The sequence below is a fragment of the Lonchura striata genome, chromosome 11 (assembly GCF_050655825.1).
Source record: "Lonchura striata isolate lonStrDom1 chromosome 11, ASM5065582v1, whole genome shotgun sequence".
NCBI classification, from domain to species: Eukaryota; Metazoa; Chordata; class Aves; order Passeriformes; family Estrildidae; genus Lonchura; species Lonchura striata.
The window spans coordinates 22,177,149-22,200,679 of NC_140713.1; the positions used below are offsets into that span (position 1 = coordinate 22,177,149).

A 23,531-nucleotide genomic window follows, 5' to 3' on the forward strand; every position below is an offset into this window, starting at 1 on the left:
ACGGCTTTGTGACCCACACATCCTTCCTGAAGGTACTCAAGTGCAGCTGTACCAGCAGTGCTTACACCAGAGACTCTGCTACCCCTTCATGTGAGCTGTCTGCAGATACCTCGAGTGGCTCCTGGTTTAAACCAAGAGCAGGTATATTTTTATAACACTGCTCTGTGTTCCAGAAGGCTGAGCTAGTCCCACACAAAAAAAAAAAGTTTCAAACCTGTACAGAAAAATCTATTGTGCATAAACTGAAATTTTATTTATTTAAATCAAAATAATTTTTATTAATAAAATCTACATTTTAAAATGTTACTGACAAGTATCTGAGTGAGACTCATGATTGAGACATGTCCTTAAATGTTTCATTAGAAGAGTGGAAAAGACCTGCTTTGAAACATTTATTTTCCTTCCATCTGTAGTGTTTGTGGGTTCCCAGATATGCAAGCTTGACTCAACAAGACTTTCAAGGAAACTCCGGGGAGCTGCCAAACAGAGCAGGGAGCTGAAGTGCCAACCCTCAGCTGTCAGGTTTTGTACCTGTGTGACTGACAGGAGAAGGGAAGGCTGATCAGACCCAACACTCAGCAGTGGATGGATTTAATGGGAAAGGGACTCACTTCCAGACAGCCTGAGAATAAAAAGCAGGAACAGGAGCAGGACCAGAGCACAGATGTTGGGCTCAACATCTCTGTTGAGTCAGGAACAGAGTAGAGATCTGGGCTTTGCAGCTGGGCCAAAAATGCACAAAAGGAACGGAGCTGTTCAGATCACAGCTATGCCCACTGCTGACAAAAGCTTTCTGGACATTTTGAGGTTCATGAGCATGAAGCCCAGATGTCTTAAAAATTAGGTTCAGGTTAAAATAAAAACGGAGTCTTTCCCAAGCCCATTTTTTGAAGAACAGTTTGGAATAATCCTATCTGCTGGTTGGATCAGTAGTGTCCTAGTAAATAATGCTTCACTGAGACATTTGCTGAAGTGCCAGTGTCAGTTTTCTTCTTGTCCCAGCTTAACATCTTCAAATGAAGAGTCTCAGACACAAACTTGTCAAAAAACTACAATTTCAGAGGTCACAGTGCTATGCTGATAGTCACAAGAAGAAGTTCAAATAGGATTATATTTTGGATTCATAATCTAGAAAGAAATAGCTATACTGATACTCACTAAAAATCAAAGAAAACTTGGCCACTGAAACATTTTTGGTGGAGAGTAGCTTTGTAAAATTTTTTTATACCCTTGCAGGTGGTTTCAGTTCTCAAAAACAAGCTTCTGTCTTGTAATGGGAGGAAAATAAAGCCTAGCAGTTTATTTTATGTTTAATTGCAGAAATTCAACTGTCTCATCCTGTGTGCCACCTACATGGGAGTGTTTAATAGGCTTAGTCACTGCTCAGTGAAAATGACCTCTGAGACTCATGGTGGGAGTTTGAGAATGTTCAAACAAAAGCTGCTATCACCACACTCATAGACAACATCATGTACTTACTACTTCTTACATTGTAAAATTTAATATTTTTAATATTATTTATATATATAGAGAAGAAAACTATACAAAAGTATCAGTGCAATTATTCTGATGCTTATTTTTTTCTCTGTGTTACAAGACTATCTGGTTTCTCTAAGCAAATACAACATAAAAGGAATTCTCCCAGGCTTTTCACAGCCCTTTCTGTACTGGAACAAACAGCACATAAATGCCCCAAGCATTAGCTCAGGTACTCCACAAAACACACAGTTGAGTCCTAGGATACCTGGCTGGAGTGATTTCTTCATGCTCTCCTTTCAAGGCTAAATTAATGTTTAATATAATTTATAAAAGGAGATCTAATTTAAGGCACAAGTGCAGATTGTTCAGAATATTCAAATCTGGCTCCCTATGAAAAACAGGTGGGGGAAAAAATCTCATACAAGAAAACACCAAGGAAAATAATTTGAAGGAAGGCCACATGAGCAGAAATTATATAATTCTATTGTTTTTCTCTAAGCTGCAAAGAAGACATGCCGGGACTGGACACAGCCCTTTTCCTCAGGAGAAGGAAGACTGACAATCAGAGACACTGATAACCAAACACTCATTGCCGAGTTAGAAATTGCAGCCCCTGGTAGAAATCAGGGTTCTTTTTGACAAATTAATTACACTTAGAATTAGCAAGTTAAAACTAATAATTACTGAGAGATGGGAACTTATGCAAGAAGTAGTTCTGAGTATAAGAGACCTGACAAAATTGGTGAACAGTCACAAAAGAGAGCACAAACCCCAACAACGACATTTTACAGTTTTCCACAACAGAGTAATGATTCATTATGTGGAAATAAAGTGTACAGCAATCTTCTTTAAACATTTTACAGATATAACCCTGTTTTTTATTTCTTTCACAAGGTATCTCTAGATCCTGTTCTCAATTAAGTATGGCTGCTTCTTACTCAACCTTTTTTACAGCCTGATCTTTTACTCCAGACTCATGAGGCTTCTAAAGAATGTACCTTCTCTAGAGAATTCTGCTGGAGGTATTTTTAGGATAAATATGGCTCCAATGATTCTGGTCTAAGTTTAAAAAGCAACAGACAAGTTTCTGCAGAAACAGATGAAGTGAGATGCACCAGGGATAGTGTAGTACTATACAACTTGTTGTTGTGTAACATCCTACAGCTCACATGGAATCACTGAAAATCTGACTTAGGAAGCTTGAAATTTAATGCTTTAACTGTAGCAATGCAAACTTATAGCACCCTTCACATGTCATCATGTGGACTATTCTATGTTCACCAGTGTAAGACATTGTTACAGTTTGTAAGCTTTGCTAACTAATTTCATTGCATGCAAATAAATATGTGCAGTTGAGGTATAAGAGCTTTAATCAGTGCCTTAACCAGGCTTTATATGTACATATAACTATGTACATATCAATTCTCCAGGACAGAAAGCCATACTGTCAATAAGTTCTGCTGCTTTTAATTCAGTGTGCAGACATGATCTATGGGGAATGAAAGCAGATTCATATTCAGCTGGAGCTCAGCCATGCCTAATGATTTTGTCCCCAGGTAATTTTTCTGCCCTCCCCAAACAAAACGCTTCAGGCAGAATAGTGCTTTAGACCTAAATATTACACAAGCACAAGGCTTAAGCTTTGTCCCAGACAATTAGGTACATTCAAGGGGAAAAAAAAAAGGAAAAAATATCTTGTCCAAGGAACATCATCACCACTTGAAGCAAATAAAAGTGAAGTTTTTACATGTTTCTGTGGCTCCTTTAGTTCTCATCATCATCACCTTCTTCCTCTTCCATGGGCTCCCGCAGACCTTCGCTCTGACGGCTTTTCCCAGCCATTTCCAGCAAGGCCTGAGCCTGAGGATCCACATCCAGGATACTCTTCTTACCTTTTCTCTTCAAAACAAAATAAAATACAGTCAATTTAAAATGTCAACATCAGGCTACAGGGAAGGGACACACTCAGACGTCTGTAAGTGATGTGGTCTGCAAGCTTGGCACAACGGAGAAGATGTATTCCCAATCTCAAAATTCACAACTACATCAAATGATTTTTACTGCTGCACCTACATAAAATAGCCATAAACTTTTCCTAAGATGGCAGTGAGATATTTCAAGTTTATTCAGGTTATAAGGATCCAGGACATCCTGGTTAACCCCACCTCAGTCTGATGTGCTGATGTGAGGTTTTAAAGAGATCCAGTTACAATTCAACAATTTCTGTCAACAGTTCTGCTTCTACTTAAGAGCTATGTGTCCAGTCAGGGTACATTAATTTAGTATGACAAGAAGTAAAAATTGAAAAGAAATCATTTTTAAAACCCCACCAAACTGTACAGACTAAACAGACAGTTTAATGAGAGAATAAATTGCAGGGATAGAGGAGACTGGAGAGAGGGCTCCTACTCATTCCCAAAAATAAACCAAGTGCAGAAAGACTGGCATAAACCTATTCACACAAATTTATGGTAAAACAATAGTAAATTTAGTTACTGATAAAGAAAGATTTTGGGTCTCTTCTTGAACTACAGCTTAGACTTGAGAATTTCCAGTGCTTTTAGAAACTCTGGGTTTTACTGAGTCCCTCTAAGGAGGTTCCTCCTGGAGGATATTCCTCAATATCGAAAAGGCCTTTTGAAATTCAAAATACTGCTATTCTGACTCTATTACCTCATGGCTCCTGATGTTCTTTCTTGTTGGCAACCTCAATAATTCCACTAGAGTTTTGCTATTTGGTCCTATAAAACACATGGCATCACAGGGCCAGGTAAAGAAAATATTATTCAGTACAATCAAAGACAGTGTTTAAACAGAAAACTTCAACTGTGAGCTTTGCATTCACATCTTCTGTTCCAACCAGCACACAATTTCACAGATTCAATTCACAATTTCACCTACCCCTGCACTCTCAGGGGTGTCTCCCACTGCCCAAACTTCCAAGGCATCCAGTGTAAAATCCTCTTTGGCTGACAGCTGGGGGCTGTTGTAGGTGGTGCAGCGAGGTTTGGCTTTGCTGTGGCCCTTCCCGTAGTCACTGTCTATCCAGAGCCCAAAGTAGCCATGCTGTCCCCCCATACCCTGTGGAGAAAGCCAGCACATGAAACACATCCTGCACAGGGAAAACAGGCTGGGAAAGTTAGGAAACCTGAGAGTAAGCTGCTGTGGTCAGTATTTATGCCACACTTTAAAAAGGTAAGTTAAAAAAGGAGATACCCACATCTGCTATTTCTGAATACTAAAAGTTTACCTGAGTAATACGCCCTACCTCTGTGCTTCACAGAATACAAATATCTATGACTTGTGCCAGAAATTAAGCTCCTGGCTTTTGTTTATTGACTACTAAAAGTTCAATTTCAAAGAGAGTGGCAGTGCTCGGGTTTGCTGCCTCCTTTCCATTTAGGAACGTATCTAGAGAAACCAATAATGTCCAATTTGATGTTGTTCACTTTTTCTTGAGCAAATTAATTCCAGCCTGCTGCAATTCCCAAATTTATGGGCACATAATGCTCCAAAACTGTAAAGCATTTCACAAGTGGTGTGTTGTAGCTCTGTAGAAACTCCTCTGCATCTGGAGAGCTCATTTGTGAATTTGAGTAGGAGTAGCTCCTGCCACTGTCATCACACAGCAGCAGCAGCAGCTACTTGCAATGTCTGCACTCTCATCCTGCTGGGCTTTCTCCTCCGTAATTCCAAAAGCAGTTGCTGTGGCAGGGAGAGCAGCCAGTGGAAGAATCATCAGTTACACAGATCACTGTTTTGTGCTGCTTCAGGCATGCAAATTTCCTCAGAGAATAACAATTGAAATAAATTTGCTCTCAGAAAGAAAAAAAAAAAAAAACAGAAAACACTTCCAAACATCAGCCACAAATACAAATTCTAATCATCATTTGTGAATACTCACAAGTCCATTTGGCATAGTCTGCTGGCCATGGTTTAAATACATGTAGTGCTCATTGTACCCTGTGTATGTGTACACAGCCAGAGTGGGGAAAACAGAAAACAGAAAGCATCTGTTGTCACCTGCAAATAGAGAAGCATCTCAGGTCAGACAAGAGATGAAGCAATAACTTGTCTACATATAGATTAGAAAAAATAATTTAAGATGAAATTCAAAGACAGCAGCTGCCATCTCAGAAAGCCAGTTCATCTCCCATCAAGATTTAGATCTACTTTTTATTTTAAGTGAACTCTGTGCAGTCACAAAAATCAATGCAATTACAGGCTGTGATCAAGGGCAGTCAGAAGCACCACTAGGACATTATGTCACTATGTCACCTACCAGACTGCATTATATCATCTAAAACTGGCCAGCTGACAGATCTGTACAAACTGAATGCAGACATCCCTGGTTCTGACTACACTGATAGATAAATCAGCTCAGTGTCAAAGATTTAGAGTAATTTTCACAATGCTCAGTTCAGGATTCAGAGGTACCTATGGTGTGCTTGCCCTGTAGACTTTGTATGTCTCTCTATAAGGGAAAAATACAAGTAAAGCGATGTGTAATCAAGTGTAAAATAATATATTACCAACTGTCTGAAGTGGTAGATTTCAAATACTCATTTAGAACATGAATTGAGTTTCTAATGTAGCCAGAGTGAGGATTCCCAGCAACACCAAATACCCATAGCCCATGTTTTTTTCTTCACATATCCATCACAAACATTCTTTCCAAAGAGTTCTTCAAAAACCCTCTCTTCTCCCTCAAAATTTTAAGGGAACAAGAAGTTTAGCTTGTCCAAAGAATCCTCTGGCTGCTGGATTTTAGAAGGGGAACAAAGACAGTGTACAAACGGCAAGAGGAGGCTCAGGTGTTCCTGATGGAGGACTGCCATCCTGTGGACAAATTATTCAGACACTAATTCATCATCTGTGCTCTACTTCATTCATTTTCATTTAATTTTCAACCTAAGCAGCTACACGGCTTGATAGATTTCCCTGAAAACTCCTTCTGTGGTCAGTAAGTCCTGCAATTTTAAAAGTCCTATCAAATAACAAGCTATAAAGATTAATCAGCAACATGCCTGACTGCCATGCTAAGAATAACTTTGCATGTGTTTTATATTATTTTTAAAGTAGTGTTATTTTTTGCCACAGAGCAATTCACTTAGAAGTGTAGGAAACACTTTTTGTCATTAAAGGGCCAGTGCCCATTAAAGGGACAGGATTCTTGTACCTGTACAAAAACCAGGGAAATTACCAAAGATAGTAAAGCAAGAAAATGAGTTTTACCTTGAAATTGTGGCTTCACCTCCCAGGAGTGAGATGCAAACCCACCAAAGAGGAAACCATCCAAGTCCCTTATGATCACTAGGCAAGGCCCTTTGTTCACTATGTGGGCACACAGCTGTGAGAAGCTTTCCCCGTGGAGCCTGGAGGAAAATAAAAGCTGCCACTTGTGCTGCATCTCTGCAGGCAGGTGGGAGTTGATGTAGATGATGGCTGGGATGTCAAAGAGACTGACAACTCCTCTTCCTTTGATGCCTTTGCAGTGAGGAACCAGGTTGAGGATGTCGTTGGTTTGGTCTGGGAGGGAATGCAGGACGTGGAGGCCTTGCCTGATGACAACACTGAGGAAAACTGAGATCTGGGGAACTCGGTACACCCAATCCTCAATCACACTTTGGTCAAAATTTGCCTCCAGCAGCTGAGAACCCACAGGTTTTGTCCCATCTAAAGAATAAGACATGAAGGGACAAGTAAGTCTCCCCATATGGAAAGTAATCAGGTGATTTTTAAGTGTAAACATAAACATTATTGTAATGTACAGAAAACCACATATGAGAGGAGCCTGGAACAGTAAAGTGTCAACTACATTAAACAAATGCAACCATAGAACTGAGAAACCTCTACCTGTGGCATGCTTTGCCTGGCTGGGCTGTCATGATTTAGAAACACAGACTTCAAGTTACAACTCATGAAGTGTTCTTTACAAGACAGCAAAATCTGTTATTACAACAGTGAAAAGATACATCTATGCTTTATAAAAGGACATCGTCAAAAATGCATGAGAAATTTTATTTAAATAAATATTATTTAGATGCCCATTCCTATCATTTGCAAGTTAGGTATTTGTAAAATAGACATGCTCCATGACAAACTAAGACTTCAGATCAAATCTCACCCCAATTTAGGGGAGAAAGATGGTAAGGTTAAATAAATAAAATTCCAATGTCATTTTCTAAGCTCTAGGTTTGAAATTTTGGTCTTGCCCTTAAAATTCAAAGATGAGACATAAAGAGAGAAATTCTCATGAGATCACTGATTACACAAGCTCTGGGATAAGCTGAATCAGGGCTGCTTACCTGGAAGCTTCAATTCCGAGAGCAGCTCAGAAGCCAAAGCTTTGACACCACTTGAAGAATCCCTCGTGTTCTCCAAACTCCAACCTTTCAGCTCCTTCCTGTAGCTCAGTACATGGACTACAGATGTGATCAGATCCTCTGTGAACTTAAAAGATTAAAACATCACCATTTTGGTATTTCTTAAGTGAAATTTCCAAGAGTTTCAAAGGACTGTCTGAAGATAAAGTCAAGCAGTAGTGACGCTGTAATCCCAAAGCCAGAAACATCTCTTGCCATGACAAGTCAGGAACTACAGAAATGCTATTTCAGTGTCATAGGCCGAGAAAAGGATCCTTTTTCAAGACATTTCATACATGTCACTTCACAAAGCACCTCCATAAAATAGGGAATGAAAGAGGGAAGGAAAGGTCAAGTTTTGCAGTGTAGGAGCTGCTAGTGAATTACTGTTCTGTGACATCTCAAAAGCTACACAGATGATCCTGCAACTAAAGCTCTAGAAAGCATTTTTCTCAGTTCCCTGAAGCACCAGCCACATCACAGCCCTTGCTGGCTCTTAACTATAGCCCTGCTCTCTTACGGTCCCTCCCAACACACTTTAACTGCTTGTTTACCTCTCGGATTTGTTTGCCCTTCAGAGGCCCTCCGGTCTTGTCGATCATTCTCATTATTATGCTAATCTTCTCATCTGCATTCCCTTTCAAGAGATTTGACATAAAAATTACAAACTGCTCCTTAGCAATCTGTTCACTGAGCCCGGACGATTTGCCAGGCAGGTCAATGCTTTTCATTCCATTGTACAAACGAGCCGTCATTGGCTGTGGCAGGGGCTCCCGGGTGTGTGCCTGCAGTGAGAGAAACAGCAAAGAGCAAGTTTTACAAATGAAGAATAACTCATGTGTTCCAGTTTATCTGTGCTGACATGCAGTATGTAGTATCAGAAATAAATTTTTGTCAGAGAACTGCTAAAAATCTCTATTTTTATAGCGATTTTTTTTTAGTGATTTAGGTTGGTACTGTTTTTCAAGAAGCACCACGGGCTTCAGAAAAATCAACACTGTAAAGTCTTAATAGGATATTAGCAAAGGGCTTCTGGGTGATAACTCTGGTGCAAAGGTTTACAGCTCTGCCAGCAAAACATTCAAAATTGTGTTTTAATTCTGCTTTCAACAGTGCAGCTCACTTCAAAACAAAGTGGAGTGTTTTCAATATCTCAGTTTTGGCCTCAAGGTAGTGTTTAACCCCACATGCATGTGCAGAAACAATCCTGGAAAATTTCCCCCTGCATAGCAGCTAATTGAAGCACAGATCACCTGATTTTTAAAAAGCATCCCTGGTGTTAAGAGAGTCAAAATCAGCACTTACTCATCTGGATTGCATGCTTGGCCCTTTTGAGTTGAAATCTAGCTGTAATATATCATCACTTATCACAGCTCTGTGGGAAAGATCTGACTCTGGATTCAACTTTCAGAGCGTTCAAGTTAATTACACAGTTTAAAAATAAATCATCTCGAGTACATGACAGAGGAGGACGTGATTACCCCGTGTCCTCACTGTGCACAGAGGTGTGCTGAAGACCTGATTTGACTCTTCCACACAGGGTGTAGCTCAGTGGGGACTATGCTGAAATCAGTGGAGCCCCACGTGCCTAAAAGCCCAACTGCAGCTCCACTCAGGGGAGCTGCTATTGCTGATTCCACTCTTGGGAAGCCACCTGGGCTGCTCCTATTTGCTGTAAATGGCTGTTGCTGGGCATGAGAGATCCAACATCCTGAGCTCTGTGCTGCTTGCACTGACGTCAGTGCTACAGCTCCCATTGATTCCAGCAGCAGCAGGAAGAGCAGCCACAGCCTTTCCCATCAGAGTGCTCCACAGCGAGGGAGGGATGCTCACAGGGGGTACAGCTGTCTTTGAGAGGCTTTCTGAAAATCCTGAAGTGGGAGAGGCAGCAGGGGACACAACTAAAACATTATACTCCACACTGCTGAATTCTTTTTACTTCACACTGCTGAATTACCTACTCCCTACCTAATCCCACCACTTCACTGGGATGTTTCATTTTTAGCTATTTCAAAGAGAGGGCCTAGGGTGCAAAAAAATAGGTGTGTAAAAAAGGAATCCTTAATAACCATCTAACTCACACCTCTGACAGCTTAGAACTCCTGTTTTAAAAAGGCTTCATGAAATTATCAAGAGGTTCCTGCTCCACTTGTTTCCCAAGATATGCAGTGCTGTCCTAGCCCAGATGCTTGGGGCCTCACCAGTGGTACCAGATTATTGTTGGATCAAATCTGTCACATCTCAGTCCAGGTCATGAGCATTGTCACCTACAAGGCAGAAATACCACTGCCATTCTCCTTGCACCTACAGGAAGTCTTCCAAAAGATTTTAATTTAAGCTGGTAAACAAAAAGGCAGGAAGGGAAAAGGCAAATGTTCATCAAAAATCACACTGATCTGGGGTAAACCTAGAAAAAACTTCTGCCAGGTCCCAAACAATTAACTGGCACCAAGGACGATGGATGAACTAGTGCTGAAAAACCAGGCAGCAGGAACATCATTTCCAAACTTGGTGTTCCAAAAACTGGTGACAGCTCACAAACAGCCAGGCTGCAGGAAGGCTGAAGCTGGTCTGTATGCACAGGCATTGCTGAACACCTTAAAATAACCTGCTGCTTTCAATGAGTTTTAATTTGACTCCATTATCTCTGTAATATATATCAAACTGCACTTTACCACTACATTCATTTGGCCATTTAGTTCCTGACTAGCTGAAGTTATTAAGGATCCCAATGACTCATTTTTCTCTTTTCTTGATTAGAAAATGAATGCAAAGTTAATCAGAATCATCATGCATGTTAATTAGCTAAAACAGCAAGCCATGGCTTAATCAAGTCAAATTTAATTCTCTCCTTTTAGTACAAGTGAAGAGATTAGAGACACTGATATGTCAAGGGAGACAGGCACAACCAAATAAAAACTGACTTTGTGACAGCTTCTCAAGACAATCTCTAAATGATCCCACACCATAGACTCCAGAGGTAAAAATATTCTTCCCATTTTTCAGGTCTCTGTGAAAATATTTCCATACACCCTAACTTACTTCAAAATTAGGAAAGCTGAAAATTGATCCAAAAGTGCAATTTAAGAGATAACCACAAACCTGAAAGTCACTACTTTGGTTAAACTGCAAGAAAAAGTCAAATAACCATCTTGCCCCAAAATATGAAAAATTAAATTGAGATTAGCAATTTAAAACCACCACATCTTTATAGTTTATTTCTGGAACTCTGTTCAATGCATTCCACCCAGATATATCATGAATAACAGACTGTCTTGCCTGTAGTGCTGCCAGAGTCACAGTTTTCTTTGCAGCTTTGGCATTTTTTGCTCCAGATGAGCCACTGGATCCTGATAAGGTATCGAAGAGTCCATCAATGTCAGACTGCTCCTCAGGAAGAAATCTGGAAAGGTGATTCTGATAGGCATTGCTTTCAGCATTCCCCATCTTTTCAACCTGAAGCAAAGAGAAAAAAAAAATCAAAAGAAACATTAAACACAGAAAGATATCGCAAGGGCCACAAAAGACACATCAAACAGACTAACAGCAGTGCAAGCTTTACAAGAAGAGCAAATTAGTAATCTTACAGGAAATTATTAAAAGTACTGTTTAGTCTCTGTATTCACCAAGGCTTAATGAACCTGGAGAATATCTGTGAATAGTAACTGTGCTTTAAAAGCTGACAGTCTGACAGCTCTTGGCTGAAACTACCCTGGCCACCAATGCCAACCTCAGTCAAGCCTCTATCAAATGGAAAAACCAATATGATCTAACAGGAAAATTAGTTTTACACAAAGTGACCGTGAGTTTGACAGCTGGAACACATCCTTAATATGAAGGGAAAAGCCTGATAATGGATTAGTTATGACAGATTATGCTGCACCTTTCTGGTGCATTAATAGACTGAACCTAAGTTTGCCAATATGATGTGGCACTAAAACATCATCACTGCAAAGTCTCTGAAAAATCACACGAGAGGGGGTTTTTTCATGGACACACTATAAAAATAATTTGAAACAAAGGGACAAAAACATTTAGGAACACAACTCAAGACCCATTAAAACACACAGATTTATACAAAACCAATCAATCAATCATTGGGAGTTGGTACCCACAGAACTAAAGCTGGCAGTGGGGGGTTGGTCTGGGGTTTGTCTGTTTTACACTTTGAGTAGTTTAACTATTTCTATCAATGTCCCAAGATTCACCTGCATTACAGATTAATTTTTAGTGCTGTCTGGGCCATCCAGACAGATTAATTTTTAGAGTTGTCTGGGCCATGTGCTCTGCCCTTCTGGAGCAGCACAGCACAGACCGAACACGCCTGAAACCCCAAATCCCACCATGACCCCAGTGACAGCCACCACTGCCAACAGCCTTCCCACATGTCTGGGGAAGACACAAACCTGGGGTGACAAAATGAAAAATATCAGATATGGAACAAAAACATCATTTTGCAGGGATTTTTCCTGCAAATTCCCTGTCCTTCCTGACACTTCTCTTTTGTAGGCGAGCCCATCGCGCAACCCAACAGCGCCTCTCTTGAGCCCAATGCAGAATTTCTGTCCTTAACTTTGTTTACCGTAGACAAAAGGCCGGGTTGTGGCTGCTTCACCGTCAGGCCTAAATCCTTGCTTGCCTGAGGAAGAAACACGGAAAGGTGAATGGAAACCACTGTAACCTAGAAGACAGACCGTGGAGACGTTGTTAATTTAAACAGAGAACCGCTGGAGAACCGGGGTCCATCAAAGCTTTATTTCAAAGAATAATATTCAACAATAAACCCTGAAAGGTTTACTTCAAGGAATAATATTCAACAATACACCTTGAAAGGTTCATTTCAAGCCCAGCTCGGCAGCAGCTCCCCGGCCCATCCCGTCATGAGGCGGAGGCTGGGGCGAGCCCCCGCCCGCCCCTCGCTTACCGGCAGGGCGGGCCGGCCCCGATGGGCCCGGGCTGCGGCACCGGCCCTCGGTAACCCCGATGGGCCCCGGGCTGCGGCACCGGCCCTCGGTAACCCCCGATGGCCCCGGGCTGCGGCACCGGCCCTCGGTAGCCCCGATGGGCCCCGGGCTGCGGCACCGGCCCTCGGTAACCCCCGATGGCCCCGGGCTGCGGCACCGGCCCTCGGTAACCCCGATGGCCCCGGGCTGCGGCACCGGCCCTCGGTAGCCCCGATGGCCCCGCGCTGTGACAGCGGCCCCGGCCCGGCCGGCGCCATGCGCGCACGGCCGGGGCGGAGCGCGGGGCCGGCCCTCGGCCACGGGGAGGGACGGGCGGAGCGAGGCAAGCAAGGAAGGGATGGAGGGAGTGGAGGAAGGCGTGGAGGAAGGTAGGGGAAGCGAGGAGCGGCGGTGTTGTCCCCGCGGTGCGGAGGGGACAGGCGGGCGGTGCCGCAGCGGAGGCGGTGAGGAGGAGCTCCGGGCGGCAGGAGAGCGCGGCCAGCCGCCTCCATCACGGCTTCCTCAGCCTCCAGGGGACCCTTCCCTCTAAGGGAAGGCTTCTCCCTGAGGAAACCCTCCTTTTTGACCGGACCCTTCCATCCTTTTTGGGGGAAACCTCCACCTTGAGGAAAGGCTCCACTTTGAGGGGACCATTTTCCCTAGAGAGATTTTCCTTTAGGGAACCGCCCTCCCTGAGGAAACCCTATTTTTCCAGGAAAACCTCCCTGAGGAAACCCTGCTTTTCCAGGAAAACCTCCCTGAGGAAACCCTGCTTTTCCAGGAAAGCCTTCTCCTTGAGGAGACCCTGCTTTTCCAGGAGCCCTCTTCCCTGAGCAGACCCTGCTTTTCCAGGAAAACCTCTTCCCTGAGGAGACCCTGTTTTTCCAGAAACCCTCCTCCTTGAGAGACCTTTCTTCCTGAGGCATCCCTTTTCCCTGAAGAGACCCTGCTTTTCCAGAGCATCCCTTTTCCCTGAGGAGACCGTTTCCAGGAGCGCTTTTCTTGAGGACACCCTGCGTTTCCAGAAACCCTCCTTGAGGAGACCTTTCTTCCTGAGGCATCCCTTTTCCCTGAGGAAACTTTGCTTTTCCAGAAATCCTCCCTTCTTCCTGAGGCATCCCTTTTCCCTCAGCCTTCCTGGCCCTAAAACGCGTTTTAAAAACAGTAAAAATTCAGAGTTGTAGCTGGGGCACAGCAACGAGCCTTCGCAGTTCCTGTCAGGAGTGAGGTGCTCTGTGCTGAGGTGTTTCAAAAAGCTTCACCAAAAAGTATCCTGGGAAGGTCCCAGAAAGGTCTGCGGGAGAAGGTGCTGCTGGCCCTGATCTGTGCTGGAAACAGCCTTTGGGAAGGGAAAAGCTGGGTGTGCCTGTGTGTAGTAAATACACACACACGGGTCACTGTCAGGGTAAACGCTCAGGCTCTGGTGAATTTCAATGGCAGTGAGGAGTGGAGGGAAAGCACAACAATTTCTCAATGAATAGGTTCCATTTCTGTCTCCTCCTGACTGGAAAAAGCAGGCTGCTGTGAGCTTGAGAGGTAAAAACGCTGTACATGGGCTAAGGGACAAATGCAAGGTCACAGGGACTGGCCATGCCTTCAGTCAGACATGTGAAGACTTGGTAGAAAAATTATAACCTCAGTGGTTGCAAAAGTCTGGTCCCACAATTCACTTTTTTAATTTTTTTTTTCCAGGCAAATTTTCATCCCATTTGCATTATTCTCCTTGTTCTTTCAGCTCCAGGGTTTGGTTCCTGCAACATACCAAGGCGTTCACATTCAGAGCAGTAACACCATTTTTGCCCATGCTTTGTGTGACTATGGTTGATTTTCTTGCAGCCTGAGCTCAGTGTGAAGCCTACTTCTTCCAGATGGGGGGAGATGGGCAAATTCACATAAATCTGGTGTTGTGAGTGTTCCTGCAACAAGGTACCATGGAACAGGTTAACAGCTTTGGCATTTAACTTTGAATGATAGTCTGATCAGTGTTTTCAACAAAAAGCAGAAATGTACAAAATAAGATAATTTAGGGGAAAAAAATAGTTTCCCAGAGAAGTTACTAATGTCCCATTCCTGGAAATTTTCAAGATCAGGTTGGATTAGGCTCAGGGCATCCTGGGCTAGTGGAAGGTGTCCTTGCCCATGTCAGGGGTTGGAATGAGATGAGCTTTAAAGTCCTTTCCAATACAACCCAATCTGTGATTCTGTCTGTATTAACCATAGCAGAGCCTCACTGCTCTTTTTCAAGAATGAGTAAAAATCTTGATAAAGTTAAACCACACTTTTGAATTGTGGGGTATTTTTTTGTAACCTTCATGGATTCAAAATTTCATAAAATCCTGACGAATAGTCTTCCTGTTGCTGGCTCAGACGTAGAAACAGATTGACCAGAATTCCAGGGTGGATGCTGTTTCAGCTTCTCTTTGATCACCACGAGAGGCACAGGACTTACCCAGCTTCTGTCAGCAGCGTCAGGACATAGCAAGTAAAAATGAAGGAATTAATGGCATGTTCATATGATGTGAATATAACCTGGGCTAGTGGATGGTGTCCCTGCCCGTAGCAGGGTCGAGATGACCATTTTAAAACAGCTCGAAACAGCCCAGGATTCAATGACATTCCTCTGGAAACTGCTGGAGATGTCTTTGCCCACACGATGGCATCGCATGTTTAGGAAGTTCCTCACGCTGCGGGCTTCAGCACCGCTCCGAGCAGTTTTGGATTCCCCCGTTTACACACCGTGTGTTAGAAGTAAAACCTGGTGTAATAAATTAGTTCATCCCTTTCCTAACAACTCTACGTAAATACTGTGAGGGTAAAACTCGGTTCTTGGTGGAAATCCTTCCTTCCAGGTCCTGGAAAAATTCCAGTGTGTTTGTTTCCCATCAGTGTTCATGAACTTCCAGCTGATGCCCAAGGAGAAGAGTGAAACATGCATAATGAGAAAAACTTTTTTTCATTCAAGTTAACTTTTTCTTCTTTAATTTATTTTTAAAGGTTAGTGTTTCTGTGGATATATTGCTTCACATGCAATTGGATTTTTACATTTGTTTGTTTTATTTTTGTGTTTCATTTTTTATCTATTTCTGTAGGACCTCTTTTCAGTCTGGAAATACAATATTTGAGATTCTAGGCTTACTGACCTTGCACTAAGACTGACAACCAGCCAGCTAATTCTGATTGACCAGTATCATCTTCACAAAGAAATTATTATTTCAATACCCTTTTTCTCCAGCTACTGAGCTCAGAATCAGTCAAAAGCTGCTGAAAGCTACTGGCCTGGCTTAGCTCAAATTTATCCTCTCAAGCCTTGGCCGTTTGTGACAGAGCTGACTGTGAGCTGTGGGTTTGTTTGCCCTGCCATCAATCTAACCCGAGCTTCCTGCTGCTCCTGGATGGAGTTTTGTCACTTGCCTGTGACATTAGGCTGTAAACTGCAGGGTAACCAGCTCTTACAGCCACAAGATACTCACACTAAATCGCACAGATTATGCTCCCGCTGCGAGGGAATTTCCAGGTCAGAGGCTAACCACCTTTTCAACTGGTTTTTTTGCACCGAGAGTGTAAAAAGTCAAGCTGGAAACCTGGTGCATAAGGGCAGCAGTTCGCAGCTCTCCTTTAATGAGTCGTCACTTCCTCTTGTGTATTTTCAGCTACTCAGCAGAGCTGGTGAAGTGTCTCGACTGCTTTGCTTCTGCCAGTCAGAAAGAGAGAATACACTAAGATGCCTTTTAAGGACATTCTTAGAGAATGTCTGAATATACTGGTGTTAGAAAAAAAAAAAAAGGAAACATACAAAAAGGTTCTATAAACAATTGTGACTAATTTTGTGAACTGGTGTTAGACATGTGTTTAATTGCAGAGTGAAAAAACCAAAACCACAAAACTTTCTTTAAAAGACTATATACTTTTGACTTTAATAAAATGGAGTAGATTTGGTTTTATTAGTTTGCCAAGACCACAGAAAATTTAGATGACCTTAGTTCCAGGTAATCCTCATTTCATCTCGAGTCTCTCAGTTCAGGTAAGTCTTCTTTAGTTAAAATAAATTATCTCAAGATAACAAAATAGAATATAAATGATGAGCTAAGCAGCTGTGCGTTTACACACACACAGAATCACAGAATAACGCAGTTGGAAGAGACCTCTAAGATCATCAAGTCCAACCTATGCCCTAACACCTCAACTAGGCTATAGCACCAAGTGCCACGTCCAGTCTTTTTTTAAACATATCCAGAGATGGTGATTCCACCACCTCCCTAGGAAGACAATTCCAGTATTTTATTATTCTTTCAGTGAAAATTTTTTTCCTGATATCCAACCTAAACCTTCCCTGACGTAGCTGAGGCTGTGTCCTCTTGTTCTGCCAGTTGCTGCCCGGTGTTTATATCAAGCACATCTGGTTTACCTCAGTTATCTTTTAGTTTCTTTAAAATTATTTTTTTCTCCTCTCTTGAGTTGGAACAGAGAAATTTTGCACCTCATTAGTCTTGTATACATATGTTAAAGTTGTTACTCTCTGCTGTCAGTGACTCAGAATCGTTCTGATTCACCTTTGATATGATTCATACCTCAAACTGAGTTCTCACTGAAGGCCAGCTGAGAAAGGGACCCTGCTGTGCCAAGGACTGTGCAGACAGAGACAGGATTTCTGCTCCAGAGAGCTTATAATTAGCTGCATTCACACATGCAATGAACAGACTCCAGCCTGCTCAGCCACAGGCATCTGAATACTCCAAAAATGGTGATATCACACCAGAGACACTTTTCAGCAGGGTATTTTGGGGCTATGTTCACCTCCTGGGAAAGGGAGATTGGGCCTAGAGGTCAAAATAAGCCGTTCAGTTCCGAGCCTCTTGCAGCCTGGAGTGTAGATAAGCTCTGCTGTTATGTCACGTGGAGGAGACACGGCTGATGCTTTTCACTTCCCAAATATTTTACTCAACATTTCAGTTACATTATTCTGCAGAACTCTGGCCTTTGCAAAAGAGGTTACATTGGAGTTAAAAGAGTTAAATTCTAAAAACCCCCTTCCATGTTTTAGGGTCTGAGCACAAAAGTCATTTCAACTCTTTTAATGCCATTAGGCTCAGTGTTTCCTGTCTTGATGGGCACATGAAGTTTCACAAGCCATCTGCCGGTGAAATCCTGCAATAATGTTACTTGATGAAATTAGTGGGAGGCCCAGCCCCACTGATCATCTGTAGGGTGACCTCATCACAAAATTTCTTTGACTTTAAAAGGTATAGTCCAAACCTACCCCTGATGCCCTTTGTTCAGCTCTGCCTGTAGGAGCTGTAACTCCACAGCTTCTCACCTGATTTGTCATCAGGTTTTTGTGGGATTGCCATATTAGGGTAAAAGAAAGTCTGATTCTCACCCGAACTGAGTCCTTAGGTAGTCACAAAGGAAGTTCTGGGTTTTGCAAGTCTTTGTACTTCCCTTTACAAACCCTTCTGCCTTCTGGTAAGCAACTCTTCTATAAAAGGAGAAGGGGAGCAGTGAACTGGTTAATCTGATTATTGGGGTTGGAACTAGGTGATATTTAAGGTCACCTCCGAACCGTTCTCTTGTTCTGTGATTATCGGTAGAGATTAGAACATGCAATATTTTAGAAAATGTACTTACAGGTGGGATAACATTAATATAAATCACAGCCAATTCAACAAGGCAAACAATACTTAACAAGAGAACCCTTTCCACCAAATATGCAACCTCTGATGCTGAGAAACCCTATACGGCCCCTTTTGTTAATTTTCTGCTTAGCCTAGGCCTAGTTTGAATTAAATTCCAGATTACTTACTGCATTACCCAACTCTTTTGTTTTGTTTGCAAAGGTTTGTAATCTGTGTTTAGTGAAAACTGTAGAGTACAATAAGCCTGTAACTGAGTAAAGGAGTCAAATGGTAGGATTCTGAGTATCAACAGTCTTTGGGTTTGCTTCTTTTTTGTTGTCTGATTGGTTTAATTTTGTGTTTTTTTTTTTTTTATTTACAGTCTGCTTTCTATGAAGGAATTTTAGAATTTATTGAGGGTATTTTTGCCAATGAGGAAATCTTCCATAGAAAATATATAACTTTAGCTGTTTCCATATATCGTACTGCAGGACAGAAAGCAGAGGATCCTTTTGCTGCAGATGGAAACAGAAGGTCTCATTTCCTCAGAACACAGCTCAATTCCATCTCTTTCAGTTGTACTGTGGGCAGCACTACACACAGTAACACTGGCCCAGACTTTTTGTTCTGTTTGTGAGCGTGGATCACCTCACAGGGTGTTATCACAATCGTGTCCTTGGGGTCGGAGTGTTTGGTCTGCCGACCCCAAACCCTGGAAGTGCTACCGCCATCAGAAACAATGAGGTGGAAACAGTGAAAAACATCAAACAGTTTCAGAGCACTCTGTGTGGCTAACAAAAACATGTTTGTGAGATGGGAAAGTTCTGGTAACATTCCTGAACTCATTTTCCCTCCTGTTCACCTCTTTTAATGCATGCAAACTCTTTCTCCAAACAGTGGGAGAAAACCCCTTGAAACATCCTAGATTTGTGAGGGAAGACTTTTTCAGCAGGGCAGCTGTGTTTCTTGGCACTGTGCGCTATTGACACCCACCATGTAACAAGAAACTAGTGTTTTGTCCTCTGTTGTATGGAAAACCCTTAAGTTTTGAAAATAAGTGATGGAAACATGATCCTGGCTTGTGATGTCAAGAGCCATTGAGTAAACAAATAAATTTCTTGCAGTTTCAGGGGTTTGTACAAGTGTCATTGCCCTACTTTGTTACTTGCAGCTCCTTTTCCCATACAGCTTCTTCCCTTCCACCTGGGCTGGATTTGAGCTATTCATTCTTTGTTTGTTCTTGTTTGTGCAGCACAGTTTATTTTCCATTGTAACTCATCTTTTTGACTGCTTCCCATATTTCTGTCCAGGTGTGGAGCATGTCTCTCGGAGTCCAAAGCCTTTGGTTTACCTTTCACAGAGCAACCCAGAGCCCACAATGGCATGGATATTGCCCAAAACAAAACCAGTGCAGGTTGTGGGAGCACCCAGTTGTTTCTGACTGCTTAGTGCTGGGATCTCTGCTCCAAGAGTATCCAGGAAAAGGTGAGACACCGGATTAAAGTGTGGGAGAGGAAGCTGTTCCTGCCTCATGCCTTTCCCAGGGGTGTATGTATATATATACACTATATATAGAATGCAGTCACGTCCTTGTACATCTCAGCATTGCCAAATTGGTCCAGTAAGTTCCAGGTTGTTTTTTTCCTAAACTTTGGGCTATAAAAGCCTGGTTCTGGAGCAGCTTCCTGTGTGATCCAGCAGCACTGCCTGCTGGAGCCATGAGCTGTGGGATAAAATTAGGGCAATAAACTGCTTGTATCTCTGTTTATTCCACATGTGGGTACTCCAGTGCTGTCATAAAACACGTGTGGAAGATGTGTCCCCCACAGATGCTCTCCAGAGCAGAACACAGCAGCTTTCTCTGTGTTTTCTGTTTTCAAGTTGCACTTTATCACAGGAGAGTGAAACCATCATTATCAACAAGCAGTCTTAAACTGCAAAACTCTTCTCCCCAGTACAAAGAGCTGTTAAAGGTCAGTCTGGCTCTTTACATCTTGGGCCTCATTAGGCATTGCAAACAAGCAAGAGGATAACCTGTGCTTTTAAACTGAGTGAGGTAGCAGTGAGAGAGAGATAGTAACAGAGAGCTGGGGCAGCTTTGAAGGGCTGTCTGCAAATCATCTGCTGCTGGAGGTGACTCAGAGTGTGTGTCCCCAGACAGGGCTCAAGTTGCAGTTTAAAGCAGCAATTTCCAGCACTAAACAGAAAATATGTCACAAGGAGATCAGAGTCCAAGCCAAGCTCTACCTTTAGGTGGGGCTCCATGCTGGCAGCTGATGTGGGGAAGGGGAGATTCAAGGTGGTGGAAGAAGGTGAAATGGTGAAATGCTTTATGTAAATGATTGAGATTGAAAAATGAAAAAAACCTTTTTTTTTCTCCCCCCAAGGTCTGTCCTTGTCTTGCTCTATGGCCTCAGGCAGGTTTGTTGTTCACTTGTACATCTGTCCACACAAATACTGAAAGAGTACATGGTGTAATGGCCCTGATTTTATTGCAGTGCTGTAGCAACATGCTTTCTAACAACACAGCAAGGAAAAATAACAGCATTGTTTCTACAAGCACCCCTGGAGCCACGCTTTATTCCCATCCTGGGGAAAGAATCTCCCTCCCTTAGGTCCCTCCTCTCAGAAGCAGTGCCGAGCTGTGAAGCTGAACAGAATAAAACTGGCTCAAGTGGCTTGAGGTGCATCAAAAAACCCCTCACACTCAAAAGCAGCCACAAATCTGGCAGAGTGTGAGGCCACCACCAAAAGTGGGTGTCACACGATGCCTTCTGCCACTCAGGAAGAGCAGGCTGTTTCTATGGCTACTACTGCCTTTCTCTCAAATGCATGAACCACTGGTGCTGATGAGATCATATTGTATTATAGAAAAAAAAATTACTCACATACTGCTTTACACTGCAGCATTTGTTGAGTTAGTAAATATCTGACATCCTATGATAAAGACATTTTCCACTTAACGTATTTTTATAAAAGGGTGGGATTTTCCTCATCTCTGATTTATAAATGCATCCATTTTGGCCTCAAAAATCCTTGTTCTGGTTTCCATGACAACAGGTCTGATTTTTGAGACTATTTCTTCCCCTTATTTCATCTCGGGTGGGGAAGAGTTGCTGTTCCCTTCCAGTAGCCCTGCAAGGGGCAAACAAAATGGTTGTCTTGGAGGAAAATCTGCAGGCTTGAAACCAGAAACTTCAGCCAGTTTTTTGAAACGCAAGTGAGAAATGCATGAGAAGAATGGCACTGCTAACCTAGCACAAGTTTGAGTCAGATTTTTTGTACATGAAAAGTCAATAGCATATGTAATTCCAGGAAATTTTAGTCATATACCACCCAGTCACGTACTTAACAAACTGCTCTGGTATCCCTGAATAGCTCTGTGTTGGCACACAGCAAAATAACCAGACAAAGAGGATCCAGCCAGTCTGTTCATATTGTCACTTTACAGTTAATTAGTACTGAATGCACTTTATTATTTGAAATACACTCTCACCAGCTCTATTTTTTCCCTCAAGACATCCTGTTTTCAGTACTGAACTGCTGGGGCTGTCTGTTTCACAGATCACTCATGGCTAAGGCATATTCCTTCAATGTGGAACAGTGCATTTGAGACCATGGCTAGTAAAGGCACCATAAATAATCCACAGCTGCTCTGCAAGGAGCTTTCCAGTGGATTTTGCACTTTTAACATTTCCAAGAAAAAATTAAGATAGACAGCTGCTGCTATTCTATGGCTGAAGTGGGTTAGTAATTGCTCTTCTAAAGTGATAAAAAGGCCTTTTTTGCAAACTCCTCAGAAAATCCCTGGAGAAATCTTGGTTCCTTTTCCCTGCAGAGAAGAAATTTTTACCTTATTACCTTTTGGGTAATAAGTATCTTCAGATGTGCTGTCCACTCAGCTTTCAGATGAAACTTCTCTCTTTTACTTACTTTACTTCGTTTTCTTAATTTATGTGGGTAAAAGGCATTATTACCAAAGTGTTTAAGGTATTGTATTATGGCATTATAATCTCATTTGACCTGACAGCAGCTTGGTATATCATCTACTCATTCCTTAAACTAGTAAGGGATTGCTCCCAGGGTCTAATCCAAGAGCTGGGGATTCTAGCTCATCTTTTGAAGCAGAAATCCAAGAGTAGGTCAAGTATTCTCCATTAAGACAGAAGGCAGGAGTATCTCATTCAGGATGTTTTATCCACTCCATTGTAACCTGTCTGTTATTTATGTTAGGAGCCGCTCTGTGACTCTGCTGTCCCCACCTGTGCAGTCCCTGGCACATCTTGGGGTAAAGTGAGATTATTGCTGAAAGCCAAGAGCACTTAGGAGTGAATCAATACCAGGGACAACACAGAAGTGATTCAGTGATTGCCTTGAATAACCAGGCACAGGTTTTGCTTTCTGTCATGACTAAAACATGCTGCCCATGCTGAGTCCCTTGGGGTCAATGAAGTCACAGCAGCACCATTTCAGCTGTGCAGCCAGCTAGAGACAACATAAGCACCCTCCTTTTCTGTGCCCTACCATGACATGCAAGGGATTAAAATGTGAGTCATCTGCTGAGAAAATACTGATCCTGAGGCAGTAGGATGGCTCTTAAGAAAGGTTTTGCATTCTGTAAATATTAATTATGAGTGGTAGAGAAAGCAGACACGACTGAAAACAATGAAACTTATGCAATTCCATCTGCACTTTTAACTTTTCAGATATCAACGTTTTCATCTAAATTGCTCTCACACTTAAAACGTTTCAGTGGTTTTATAACCCATTGGAAAATTAATTTTTACCTTTCTGGGTTTTTTTTCATTTCTTGTGGCACAACTTCATGTGATATTGCTCCCACAAAAGTGTTGTGTTGAAATCCTAAATTTTGTTTGTAGTGCTGTCTGAATGGTCCTGCAAATAATTAATTGATTCCTGCTTTTCATATAGCCCAGAGCAAATTTAGAGGAAATAAATGTAACATGAGTTAGTCATCCTTAAATAATCTCAAAGCAGGAGCCCTACATTAACAGCAGGCTGATAATAAGCTGTGCAGTGCTATCTCCAGTGAAGCTTTGCTCGTGACTTCAAATGAATTGATGGCCTGTCATTTATTTGTTTGTTTGCTTTTTCTCAGTGGGTGAATTTAC

The 23,531-nt window shown here is 42.2% G+C and overlaps 2 protein-coding genes across 8 annotated transcripts in view; one reads left to right on the forward strand and one right to left on the reverse strand.

The window, feature by feature from the left end:
- Positions 1–231: 231 nt before the first annotated feature.
- MEAK7 (MTOR associated protein MEAK7) lies at positions 232–13,068 on the reverse strand. 5 transcript variants are annotated; one of them, XM_021541243.4, is made up of 9 exons: positions 12,769–13,068; positions 12,427–12,483; positions 11,124–11,300; positions 8,399–8,629; positions 7,788–7,932; positions 6,715–7,155; positions 5,384–5,502; positions 4,381–4,560; positions 232–3,378 (listed from the first exon to the last, which is right to left on the reverse strand). In XM_021541243.4, exons 1-9 carry the CDS (start codon positions 13,063–13,065, stop codon positions 3,244–3,246), a joined length of 1,782 nt encoding a protein of 593 aa, XP_021396918.2. In that variant the 5' UTR covers positions 13,066–13,068; the 3' UTR covers positions 232–3,243. The 5 variants fall into 5 exon arrangements, with proteins under 5 accessions (XP_021396918.2, XP_085446022.1, XP_085446021.1 ...); XM_085589896.1 differs by having other exon boundaries at positions 12,418–12,483; positions 12,769–12,925; XM_085589895.1 differs by having other exon boundaries at positions 12,418–12,525; positions 12,769–12,925.
- The window catches only part of LOC110476365 (uncharacterized), a 71,413-nt gene continuing 60,922 nt past the window's right edge, over positions 13,041–23,531 (forward strand). For all 3 annotated transcript variants that reach the window (XR_014957992.1, XR_014957993.1, XM_085589911.1), the window contains exons 1-2: positions 13,041–13,176; positions 19,710–19,884. The gene's annotated coding sequence lies outside the window, so the exon portion shown is untranslated. The remainder of the gene's footprint in view (positions 13,177–19,709; positions 19,885–23,531) is intronic.